At 42.5% G+C, this 13,087-nt stretch overlaps 1 protein-coding gene across 1 annotated transcript in view; it reads left to right on the top strand.

Annotated features, from left to right (window-relative positions):
* The window catches only part of ANTXR1 (ANTXR cell adhesion molecule 1), a 105,795-nt gene that overhangs the window by 63,244 nt on the left and 29,464 nt on the right, over positions 1–13,087 (top strand). The window contains exon 14 of the mRNA XM_009817077.2: positions 5,633–5,674. Within this exon, the coding sequence (XP_009815379.2) occupies positions 5,633–5,674 (42 nt within the window). The remainder of the gene's footprint in view (positions 1–5,632; positions 5,675–13,087) is intronic.

Here is a 13,087-nt window from a genome sequence, read left to right as displayed (position 1 = left end):
GAAAGAGACACAAACGTGCAGGCAGAAGTTGCTTGTGGGCCCTGCAGTCCCTGTCTTCGGTTCGGATCTGAGCTACTGAGGCAAGCACTCCCCTAGTATAAAGTGGTACAGTTTCACTGAATTTATTGGAGCTTAATGTGGTGTCTAACATCCAAGCTCTGAATCCATGCATGCTGTCACAAATGAGTGTCTTCATTTATAGCACAATCAATCCAAAACATGTGGAGGTAGCGCTGTTATTGTAGGTTTAAAATAGTGTAAATAACAGAACCTGACTTTGCAATTGCTGTGCAGAAAGGGCAGCGGGAGGATAAAGACAGTCATCTTAATCATCCAGAGTACCCACAGCAGTTCACTGTTCCAGTTGCCTTTAGATGATATGCATAGACTTCAGACTTCAGATTCCCAAACCGTTTTACTTGCTAATGCGTTTCCTTAAGGCCAGATCCAGAGGCCAATTACATTAATCTTGACCAACTTCAGCACCCTTTGTTCCAGACCACAGCAGATACTTAATGCAGAGAAGGCATTGTTGTTTTTTGCCCCAGTCCTGCGTGGGAAGTCATTAACTCAATAAAATGACTTCTTCCTTTGCTTTTTCCCTGGTCCCATGTCACCTCTTCCAAAGAAAGTTGGCTCAGCCCAGCTAAGGAGAAATAGGTCTTTAGGACATAGTCTTACTTAACCAGAAAATTCACTAGCAATCAGTGAGTGAGAGCAAGGGCTTCTGGATGTAGCTGAAAGTAGCTATGATGTTTTTCTTTCATCCAGAAAATGGATTTCGTTTATGTAGTCTTCCAGAGAAAGTGGGTCAGACACTTGGAGCAAACCCCACTGATTCTGGCCTTGTTTATCTGTGTAAGTGAAATAGCCTAGGAAAAGGAATGACCTTTGCAGATGCTACATTTTTTTCATGCATTCCCTGGAGAACTGCATGTCAGCCCCATTCAGTTGCAAACTGTACCAGAGTTAATTAAATGGAGGGTGCTTTTTTTGTCCATGATGTCATGTCTTTTTTGACTTCTGCTATATTCTGTATTGAATGTGGTTTGTGCACATCAGCTTGAAGTCTTAGGAGTGGAACAGCCTTGTCCCCTAGTTTTAATGAGTTAAAATTGAGATTCCTGGATCTGCTTCCAGGCTGACAAGAGAGGTTAACTTAAAAGTATGAGTTAGATTTCCTATTGGACTTCATTTACCTCTTACTAGTATATCTAGGAAGAAGAATGTATTGTATTGCAGATGAAGAAATAGGGACAGGCTCCTGCTTGTATTAGAAACTTTGAAGTGTAGACCAAATCTCCAAGGATTTAATGGGTACTTAGAAGACACAGCAGATATGAAACAAATAAAAAGGAAATGTTCCTTTACACAACTCATAACTAAACTATGTAACTCTGTCACAGGACTTAGAGGAGGTCAAAACTATAAATATGTAAGGAAAAAAAAAAAGATGGGTCAGATGGGTCATAGTTAATGCTATTAGAAAAACCCTGCTTATTAGGATAGCAAAAATACATATTCTGTATTTTCCAGAAGAGTGAAGGTAAATAAGGACAAAAACTCTGTTCAGTTAACTGCATGCTCCCTTCCCAAATTTTAGTCCTAATTAGAAGCAAAGTCCTTTATTTCTTATTTTGTACTGTTTTCTGTGTAGTCCTCATTTTAAATGATGATCTGTTCCATCTTAAAGGAGATACACTTCACTGACAAGAAACATATTGCCCCAATTTATCATATAAAACTCCAGGGAGAGTTACTGAGTATGTGCTTGCTGGACACTGTAAACTGGTGGAGTTTTCTGGTCTCCCAAGATGGAAAACATCCTAGACACATTCCTGGAATATGCAAAATTTGGATTCAACATGTGCTCTTTTATGCCTGAATGGCTACAGAAATTTCAGGGCAACAGAAAACCAGTCCTCTCCAATGCTTTTAAACTTCTAGGAGGTGGCTAATAGCATTCCTCTGCTTTTACACAGGGTTATTCATCAGAAACAGCTGCTTCTCCGTGCATCTGTGACATCAGGGTGGGTCAGCTAACAGAGACCTGTCTCAGTCACATGTATGTTGAGATCTGTGATGAAAGGCAATAGAAAGGCAAAGAATTACTTTAGTGTCCTGAATTTTCACAGCTAAGCGTGTAGAAGCACTGACAACTACTCTCGAAGTTCCTTCCTCTGCCAAGAAAAGCCAATGGCCGCCTCTCTGTCCCACAGGCCTTTACTACTTGAACACAAAAGACTGCACTGTAAGGTTTTTATAGCATGGCGATGATGTAGAAACCCTCAGGTATTCCTCACCTAGCGAGCAAATATGGCTGCTGAACAATCATATTTTTCTTCTTTCAAACACAGGGACAGGAGATACAGTTGCTGCAGCAATCACAGAAATGGCTTGGGGTTATCAAAACAATTGCAGCACACATGAACAAACACTTCAACCTTGCCAAGCTAAACTAGCCTAAGCATTTTGCTTGGCTGAGCATGCTCCCAGCTGATTGTGTTCAGCAGGTCCATGTGTGTCATCTGGCAAGGCAGAGGGAAGGCGAGAGGTGCAGCCCAGAACAAAACGTGGCGGACGCGAGTCTTCTGTGCCAGTGTGGGCTGTATCCCTGTAATGGCATTTTCTTTCTTGTACTTGAGTAATTGTTTCTATTTGTGCAAAATGAGCAGGTGTAAGGCACTGCCTTTCGGCTCTGGGACCTTGTAATTCCCACTTGGTGTTTGCTTTGCTCACTTGTGTGAGATGGCACAAAGATCCCATTTGCTTCACTGCCTTCAGTACCCCAGAATAAGGGTCTTGGGCATATACAGCTGTAACTATCAGAATCCAAAAGGGAGAAGGAAAAGATTTGTACTTTTTGTAGACCAAAAGCCTTTCCAGACCTGGACAGGGAGACAGAAAATATTTTTTTTTTGGTAAGGCTTGAACTTTGAAAGTTCGTACAGGCTCAACGGCGGAGATGACTAAACTCTCCCCATCTCTGCACTTGTCCAAACTAACCAATCTATGTTGCCAATTTATGGGGTGTTCAGTTGCTCTTATAAGTGCATAGCACTTAAAAATGGAAGGAATCTTTTTTTTTTTTTTCCTTTTGGACTGTGATAGAAAAAACTTGATCTGTTTATAGAAATCAGTTAGTTTGCACGTACGTGTGTGCATACATTATGAAAAGGAATGCAAATGTATGAAAAACACAGCCATCTCTTCATTTCCAAGTCTGTAATCTCAAGAGTTTCTAGTGATACTGGCTGAGAAGTTGTGTTTGAATGCTTAGCTGGACCAAATATGTTGGACGGATTATCCCAATGTTTCACGCCAATGCAAATGAGAGAAACTCCACTGAAACCCATGATGTTCCACCAGAATAATGTTAGAGGAGGGAATAAGGCTGCTTCCAGTAGGTATATTTTGGATCAGATATCTGAAATTTCTCAGCATCCAATGGGTTTGGGTTAAGGGGTTTGATTCAAAAGGAGACCTGCTGATGTGTCACCCCTCACACTGACTAAAATGTGTCTCAAAATGTGGCTAGAAAAGTTTTCTGTGTATTTTGGTGTGTTGTACACGCTGTGTCAGTATTTATTGTGTCAAGGCATATAAGAGATTATGCTGTCTCCATCTTCTTAAACCAAGGAGCAGCACTTTGACTAAACCGTACTGATATCCATGATTTCCTATGATTACCTATGATACCCAGAGCAGTACTCTGAGGCAGACAACTTTTCATCATTTGTTTTCCATCGGGGAGGGAGCTGGCCTCCCCCAGAGCTGCAAGCACAAGCTAGGAATCACAGGATGGACAGAGAGATGGGTGCTGTATCAGACACTCACCAGCTCTGCTAGTCAGCCTGAGCTCCTCTGGGACATCACCCCTCCTTTCTCCTTTACAGCCCCAGCCTGACCCAAGGTTCTGCTGCATCAGAATGAGCAGTGTTGTCAGCAGGACAGCGGGTGCACCTACCACCCTCCTCAAATGTCATTTCATTCTTCCACATGTGCTTCTGTGCATACAAACAAAGAGTCAATGTTGATTCCTAAAGCACCAAGATTCTTTAGCAGGCGTTCCCTGAGGGCACTGTAGGCCTCCAAAAAAAAGCCCTGCTGCCCAGGAACAGGTAGCGCAGAGCTCTACAACCATCATTGCTCTGGGCTGAGATACAAACAAAGGACTGATCCAGCCCCGATCTCCTCCCTAGCCAGAGGCACATGCTCTTCATTAATGGCCACATTGCATGACTCGGGGTTTGCAAAGAAAAATAAAAACAGTGAGTTCATCAGAGAAGGAAAAACACGAGTGAGAGGAATGGTTGTAAATATTTATATCTTCAGGGCCTTTAATGTGATTGTCATTTTCCCTTTCTGCATTTAAATAGCCAAGCTGTTATTGTTTGGGACTGTGATTGGGGTTTTTTTGAAGGGTAATTTTTATTCCTACACATCTGTACCCCATGCCTAGCCAGCCTCCTCACCTAATACTCAGTCCTGAGAGGAGCTAAGGACACTCAGTGCTATCTTCACAGATGCTCAGCATCTGACTCATGGCCTGGTGTGTAAAGAAAGAGCTGCCTCATCCAGAGGGACTTTAAACTACTGAAGAAAATCCATCCCTGGGGTAATTGCATTGAGGTGACTGGCTGGATTCAATCTGTTGACTGCAATGGCTGTGCATTGGGGTGCGTCTCGTGTAAGGGAGAGATATTTGACGTGCCTGTATGCAACTGCTTTCCCTTTGGAAGGCTCTCTGTTGCTCTTGGAGTGGAGGGCTGTGATAATAGCCAACTGCTTGCTGAGCCCTAGATGCAAACTTTTTGCATGAAATAATAGCCTCACGCCCACATAAACTTAAATTGTTTCTATGGAGAATATCCTGGACCAGTCTAAAACCTCACCCTGCTTGCTTTATTAGAAACCCTGGGAGAGCCTCAAATGTATACATATTTTTATATTTTTTTAAAGGTTATAAGAGTCAACTATATTAGCCTGAAAACGCAAAAAGCATTTTTTATGAGAGCATGAGGTGGCACAGCCTTCTGGAATGAAGTACAGGCCTGGGAGACAGAGGCTGGGGGTTTATTACTGCTTTGCAGTGTTTCCAGGGCATTTTACTTCACCTTGGTTTCGCTTTCCAGTCTTTGTTCAGACTGTAAACTATTTGAGGCAGGATCTGTACACGTGTGCAGTGGCCAGTAGAAGGAGACGATGGTTTTAGCATGGTTGTTCAGGTGAAACAGTGATTGCTCTCTCTTGCTTAGAGCCAGCACTGACTATGGCTCCTACTGGGATTAGGAGGCTGGAGAATCAAAGATACATATGACTTTGAATTTGCTGTTACCTCACATAGGGCAGGGGTTACCTAATGAGCAAATTAAGTCTGGAGCTGTAATTAGGACATGTTTGTATGGCAGGGCTTTGGGACGCCTCCTGTTTCCCCTCTTACTCTCAGTGACTGCGACACCAGTAGCACACACAGCTGCTCTGTAATCACGCAGTATTGTAACTAAGTTCAGAGATGTTCACAGCGGCATATCCTGTTGTTTTCTCATTTGTTTTTTTTTTAAGTGACATTTGAATTGTGCTAAAGAACAAAGTATGGATTTACTATTCTGTTTCTCTTTGATCCTTCTAGATCATCAAAGAGCCCCCCCCACCTCCTGCAGAAGACAGCGAGGTGAGTAACGCTGACAACCTGATTTCCTTAGTGTTTAGGACAAGATTTTGTTCAGTGTCCTCACAAGAGGTTGTGATTCTGCTGCATGGCAGAGTATGGACCATTTAAACCTTTGTGCTCAGCTTTGTAGCCTTAAAGTCAAACTAAACTAGGGGCTTTTTAGCTGATGTCTGCCACGTGTGTTTCACTCTGCTCACTTTGCTTTCTACAGAGGTAGAGATGTGTTTTTTATTTATTTAAGAGTGCCTGTAAATCTATGTACACAGTAACTCCATGGAGCAGGTAGGAAAGAAGGACAGAGGCAGACAGTACTTCTGCTTGGTCAGAACAGCACTACAGACTTAGGCTGTGATTCATAAAAAGGATAACTCTTAAGCGTGTGTTTAACTTTGAAGTTAATGGAACCTACACATATGCTTAACTGCCTTCCTGGAATGGCACAGTAATGATTTTGATGGTTTAGTATATATAACTGCTCTTGGCAGCTGAGCAGAGACTCACAATGCTGATGCCTTGGAATGCAGCTGCTGTGAGCAAAGGCAGCCCACAGTCTTTGCAATGACAGCGGACCAGATTCTGAGCACATGTAAAACCCCAGTAAAATTGTCTTGACATCAGAAGAGCTGCAGTAGCCAGGGAAGTGTTAACGGAGAGAAACGATAAAGCAACATTAAAACCTTCATCTTGATTTTGCTTACTCTTTTTAGATGAATCTAGCAACAAATGGTTTAAAGCTGTGTCACTATTACTTAATTAGTAGGCTCTGCCCAGAAACATGCCCAGATTTTCATCTGCCTCTTTCTACGTCCTTCTGCTTTCAGCACGCAATGAGTCTCTTACTTGCTTTCACTGTTTTGCACATGGGATTTCATTGAAAAGTCACTGGGCTGTGTTCAGGGTGCGTTGATGTCAATGGGAGTTTTTCCATTGACTTCACTGGGGTTTGGATCAGTTCCTCTGAACTATGCAAGTAAGAGAAGACTTAGATCTATGCTCAGAGTGATTTGGTTGGTTAGTTTGCCTTGCTTTTTGCATCTGGAGATAAATTAATTGCCTGCTTCAGCTTGCAAGTGAAAAAGCTTGCTGAAATGATCTTCTCTGTGCTCTCCATAAAGTCTGTCCCCATGAGTGTGCTGTGCCAAGGCAGACAGACACCCTTAAAGCTCAGTCCTCTGCAACACTACAGAGCTGAAATCCAACCTAGCTTCTGCCTGCACTGAGCACAGAGAAATAGTTCAGGGCAGCTGGAGTCAAGGCCAGTACTAGAACTGGTGGCACTCATCCCCTTCAAAACAGGCCTGAAGCAAAACTTCAAATCTGAACATTCCTGGACCCAAGGGAGATTTGCATTTGGATCCAGTGCTCCCCATGCCTCTATATGTGGGCATCTGGCCTATTTTCCTAAGTAGACATTTCTGTTTGGGCTGTATGTAAATCCACTAGCTTTGATAGCTTCTAGCCTCTGAATGAAAAGGAAAATATTAACCTAAAATTGCACGTGCTCTGTTCTGCATCACACATGCCTCCAAGCCAAGAATTCAATTGCTGAAATTAATTAAAATACATAATTCTGGAATGCTGGCTCACTGGCCAAGGACTGGAAGGGGAAATTACGTCTCTGTGCTAAGAGGAAAGGCGTGCTTCACGTATAAGGAAACCTTTTATCAAACCAATAAGTGCTGCAAAAGCAGACCAGTTGCTGCAAAATAAACTGGTTGCAGAACACAAGTTATGCTTGCCTCAGGTTAAGTTTAGCTAAGCTGGTGTAAAGATATTTCTGGACATGTTATATTTTCTCTTGGCCCTGATTCTGACAGAGAGGAACTGTCTGTGTAGCTCTTTGGATGAAACAGTCCTCAAGTCATCTGTCTGTTTCACAGCTTTCCATTAGCAATGTATTTGCCACTCCCTTTTTATTTTAAACTAACCTGGTCTTGTACTGTGGAGAACATGGGGCAAATCCTTTTTGCATAGAAGCAGAATGTTGTTCTGCTTGCTCTCAGGCTTGCTCCCCGTAGGTGACGGCTTTAAATGCAGATTTGTCCAGGCTTTGGTTGTACCCAGAGTAGGGCATTGCACAGTGCCTGAAAAACTGCAGTAACTCATGCCTGTAGTTTACCTGCTTCCTCGTTAATACAAGAAGAGATCTGGGCAATCTTTTGGCTGCTATTCTTACTGTTTTGGGACCCTGGGATGGGGGGCTTTGGTTACAACAATGTGCCAACATTGTAGGGACTAGTCTGATGGTATAATTTCACACATACTTTCCACCAGAGCACATCCCCTAAGCTCAATACCCAGTTATCTTATAGCCATCTTATACAATTAGCAGCCAAAGGTTTCTTAAAAAGGAAAATGTAGTTTATACTATTTTAGAAACTGTATAGCAACAGAGCAGTGCTCAAAAATTAGTAAGGCTTGAAGCTGTGACTTGTACTATGCGTTTTTTCCCAGACAAAAGATCTTCCCACTAGTGGAAAAATAGCAGAAGCTCTGAAAAGATGCATTTCATTGGTCCCATTTACTCTTATAGAGCCTGGTCCAAAGAATGGGATTGGCAGTAGTATGATGCTTTCACAGAAGGTTGGATACTCCAGACTTTCTACTTTGCTCAAAACAAATAGAAGATGGAGTTGATTTTTTACAATCCAGTTTTTCAGATAGTTGCAGATAGTTTTCTCCCTTGCAGAAAACCTAGCAACTGCTCGTCTCCAGCATGAAAGAGTGCTAATCCCTTAAGCAGCAGCATTACAGTTACAGTAAGATATTTTTTTTTTCTTCTCCCAAAAATCTTGGCAAAAAAAAACCCAGGAGGAATTCTTGCATCAGCAGATTTGGGAGCGGAGGCCCATATGTCTTTGCACTGCAAGGAGAATGCATTATACTGTAACAATGAAGGGAAAGTAGCATTGCTGTCAAACCCGCCAAAGGTTTTATTGAACTCTACTTTAAAGGCCTTTTGAGACATATTGGAGACACGCTCACTGTTGGTGAAGGAAATCATTATTGGCTAGAAGCTTCCAATTAATTCATTCAGAAATTGCAAATGTCGTCAACTTACCGCTGTGCTTCTCAGACAACGCAGGATACTGGAGAAGGTTAAGCCCAGATGAAGGACAGATGGTTTTACTTACAGCCAGGAAAGATTGAGTTAATGCCAATCGGAAGAGGTGAATGCCTCGAGGAGCCAGTGAGCACCTTTCTGGCTTGTGATTAGTCATTGATGGTGGATCAAAACCACATTCTTCTGCCTCTAGTGAATAGGAAGGCTTTTTCTAGCCCTGTTGGAGGAAGAGACAGCTGCTTTTATTCATGTGTCCCATCACCTTCAGGCTGGGCTTATTGGAATAACTCTTACTCAACTCAGACCAGAAGCTTACTGCAAGGCTGAAGCTGGTTCTCACTATAGCATGCCATCTTCCACATCAAAAACCCCCAACCTGCACAGCTCTGCAGCTTCCAACAATTTCCTATTCACTACCTGACCCATTGCAGAGGTCTGCTGCTAGTCAGTCCCACAGAAGGACAGACTCTGACTGCAGTCACAGGGTGCATAAACCAGAACCCTCCGAAGTATCCCCAAGAGGCACACTCTCTTCTCATTGCTTCCTTGCCCCGTAAACAGAGACCAGGTGATGTTAAAGTACACTGCTGGATCTTCTTTGTCTGTCGTGGCAGCACTTTCTCCTGCAGAAGAGATTCAGGGACACATAGTTCCCTGAAGTGTGGCAAAACCAGGCAGGGGATCTACCAGATGACCAGAGAGTGCCCTTTCCTCATCACTCAGATCGTTTTTTCCATGCTGCTCTATCACCCGAGCTCCACAGTCACCCCTAACATGGCACCAGAGCCAAGCCACCAACCAGCCTGTAATTGGATAATTCTTATGTCTGTTGTCATCTTACCCACAATACACCAAAGCAAACACACACAAGAAAGTCCTGGAGAGAAAGGACCATTCAGCAGCACAGTCATGAGATGCTGAAGGTAATTATCACTGTCATGGGAGGCCAGCATGAAAAGGAGGAGTTTAACTCACTGCAGCTATTGTTCAGCCAACAGATGAAACCACCTGTTCAGCTTGAAGCAGTTTGATCTTTGTCAACTAATCTTTTTCTCCCATAACTGAACATTCATGAGGCCAGAGAATGGCTAAAAGGGATTAATCTGCTTGGGGAGCTGCTTGCACCCTTACTTATTGGTGTTTATTAATCTTTTCCAAATTGTTTTCCTCTCTCTTCCTGAAAAGCATTGCTGGGGAGATAGCAAAATAAGCTCCACAGAAAGGATCTGATAGGAATTTTTTGTAGACACCAAGGCAGGAAATGTATTCTGTTTTGCCTGAAATAATGCCAGGTCACAGTGGTATGCCAGCTCTTTTCCTTCCCCTTTACTCCCTTTTTACAGTGAGTTGTGGGAATATGGGAAGAGGAGAAAAGGAACCTTTCAAGAGACAAAGAAAAAGATTTGGGATGTTATTGGCAATAGATGAGGTGTAGGTATTACACCATGAAGGTGTGGAATTTTATAGCCAAATTCCATGTGAAACATCTAGGCAGGCCTAGCACACCAGACTCTGTAACAGTGTAGGGGCTGTTAAAGTTGGATTTAATCACATCACAGTTGCAATGGGAGTGCCAGTGTTAATTCCCTTGGCCTTATAAGACCTTATTTCATCCTCCTGTAGCTCAGTGTCTGAGCTATATAGTGGGAATAACTCAACATCCTTTCTTTGTCTTCATCAAAACGCATGCAGTGCTTTGCACTTGGAGGATATAACTTCAGGCAGGATGTTTAAGAATCTGTGCCATAGATAAACTAGGACTTTCTGTGATCAGTAAAACCAACAAAGGCTGGTTTTCTAACCATTTGTGTCACAAGGATAAGCTTACCTGTGGATTTTTTGGTGCCTCAGGAGAGTTGAGGTCTTTCTTCAGCCTGCTCCTTAGTAGAGCACCAGTAGAACATTTTCTCTTAGATGTTCTTATGACCTGTGAGTGCTTTCTGGTAATAGTTTGCAGGCTTGGGCCAGTGACAGGCAAACATGTGAGAAAAACCAAAGCAATGAGTTTATGCAGTTGCGATTTAGATGCCTGGCAGAGTATAATGTAACAAGCAAAACCTGCCACAGCAGGAAAGAAATATTTCTGGAGAACCGAGCAAGGTGTCCTTGAAATGTAACAATGCCTCTGCATCTGAGAGGTGGCCATGCAATTTGGAAATGAGTCGGGCGTTGGGAGAAAAAGGAGGCAGTAAGGAGTCAGAAACCTTGAGGACAACCTATTCACCTCCATGTTTCCTCAGCTGTAAAATTAGATGATAACGTCTCTTACTCAGAGGAATGATTGTCCTGTCGTGTCTCACAGCACATTGTGCAGGCAGAGCTCTCTATAAATGCTAAATTCTGACAAGATTCAGGCATTGCAGAGGCAACTGTGAAAATAATTATAAGGGCGGGGAGAGGGGTAAGTTGTCCAAACTTTTTTTATATCTGGCCAAATTTAGTTTGAATTCTTACCCTGAGTGGTTCAGATGTCCCTAGCGGATCCTGAATTATCCTTGTGTTACCCACAGATGAGGTTCCCTCAGGTCAGGGTCAAAGTATACAGAGCCCGGCATGGACTCTGAGATAAACACAGATCTTTGTTTTCTGAAATCCAGCAGTTAAGAATCCGGATCTCTGACTGTGAAATGTAGCTCTGACTGTGAAATGTAGCTCTGTCCTGCTTCTTCTTATTTTTTAAAAGAAACTCTAGCTCCATCTAAAGCAGATTTTGAGGGTGGAAAGATGCCAAGTTCTGTACAGTCAATTTCCAGCATCCTTAAATGCACTTGAATTTTCCGGAGCTGTTTTTTATACTGCTGCTGGGTCAGAGCTGAAGTTCCTTATGCAGTTCTTCCTCAGGCAGAAGCCCCAGTGTAGCTAAGCGTAGAAAAATATGGGCAAAACTGAGCCAGGACGTGAGAATTCAGCTCTGTTTTACAAGGTCGAGATCGCTCAGATCTTTGTGAATGGGGCAGTGAGCTAGGATGCTGGACATGGGGAATGTATGCCTCTTCCTTCTTGTGTTCCTGCTGTCTCCCTACCCTGACCCCCAAGTTGCCAGTTGCTTTCCTTTAGCTACTCACGTGTGTTGTGACACATTTGCCAAGTGTGTAGGACATGACTGGTGGGGTTGTTTTTGCTTGTATTGCAAAACCTCCCATGCCCTTCAAAACATGTAAACAGACTCATCCTGAAGAAAGCTTGTGACTCCTTTGTTTTTCAAGTGTCCACTGTTGTCTTCTTGTGCGTGTGCTGTTTCTGTTGTTGTTCTGGCAGAAACACTCCTATCTTAGATTGAAGTGACTTGCAGGGCTTTTAAGGGCTTGTGGGGAAGATTTCCTAAACCTTGGTATTTCCTGTTGTGAGAAGTCCAGTCTGTGCTAAACTGAAGAGAGAGAAAGAGAATTGCTGAAGGAAAATATTTAGATGGCTTTGATTCCAATTTTTTAAAAAAAGTCCTCATGGAAAACTTCATGCAGAGATATTAAGTTCTTAGGTTGCAGCAAAGAGCCTCAGCAGCTCTAATCAGAGCAAGAGAAAGAGGTCAGCTATGAAGGAGAGGAACCTTGTATTTATGACTCAATTGTTCACTCTTCCTTTAGATCAGGACAAATTTTGCAGCTGAATTTATGTGTATTTTGAAAAACAGAAATGCTTTTGTTTGACATGAAAAGCATAGTTTGTCTTGGATTTTTTCCCCCAGTTTTTCAGTTTTCCTACTGGGGAGTTCAATTTCAAAGTATTTTTGGCTTTTCCAGTTTTGGAAAGCTCCTAAGTTTTGGAGTTTTGCCAAATCCCTGTGAAAAATTACAGAAAGAAAAAAAAGAGGGACCATTTTTCATTTCTCTCCACATTTTTCACAGGAAATACTTCACGTTTTTGATGAACTCTGCTTTTCTGCTTTGCCAGTTCACAGCCTGAACTGTAGAAATTAAAGGGAAAGGCACTATATAGGTCAGAGCCTATGTGGAGTTGTTATATAGTGCAACAAAGAATAGAGAATACACTCTCTAGAACTTTAGCTAGTCTCATTTTAAATAAATTTAAGGAAATTTTCTTGATTTGTTAATTTGGCCGTATCTGAATGTCATCATGAAGGCCAGGGCCCTGAACACGTTGAACTTTGTGTATGGTGATGCACCACAGGTTTCTGCCTGCGGTATGTAAGGGTAGAACACATTCAAATTTGTATAACATTTAAGTCTCATTTTCCACACAGGGCCTGGCTTTCTGCTGGCATAAGCCTATGAAAATCACTGAAGCCACATGGACTTCCATGGGCAGCCTCCCTAGCAGAGGCAGAAGTTCATTATAAGAGCTAATTCCATTCTTGTAACTTTTCCATTAGACTTCTCCATCCTATGACA

The sequence above is a fragment of the Gavia stellata genome, chromosome 31 (genome assembly GCF_030936135.1).
Source record: "Gavia stellata isolate bGavSte3 chromosome 31, bGavSte3.hap2, whole genome shotgun sequence".
Classification (NCBI taxonomy): domain Eukaryota; kingdom Metazoa; phylum Chordata; class Aves; order Gaviiformes; family Gaviidae; genus Gavia; species Gavia stellata.
This window is presented reverse-complemented; position numbering and strand designations above follow the sequence as displayed.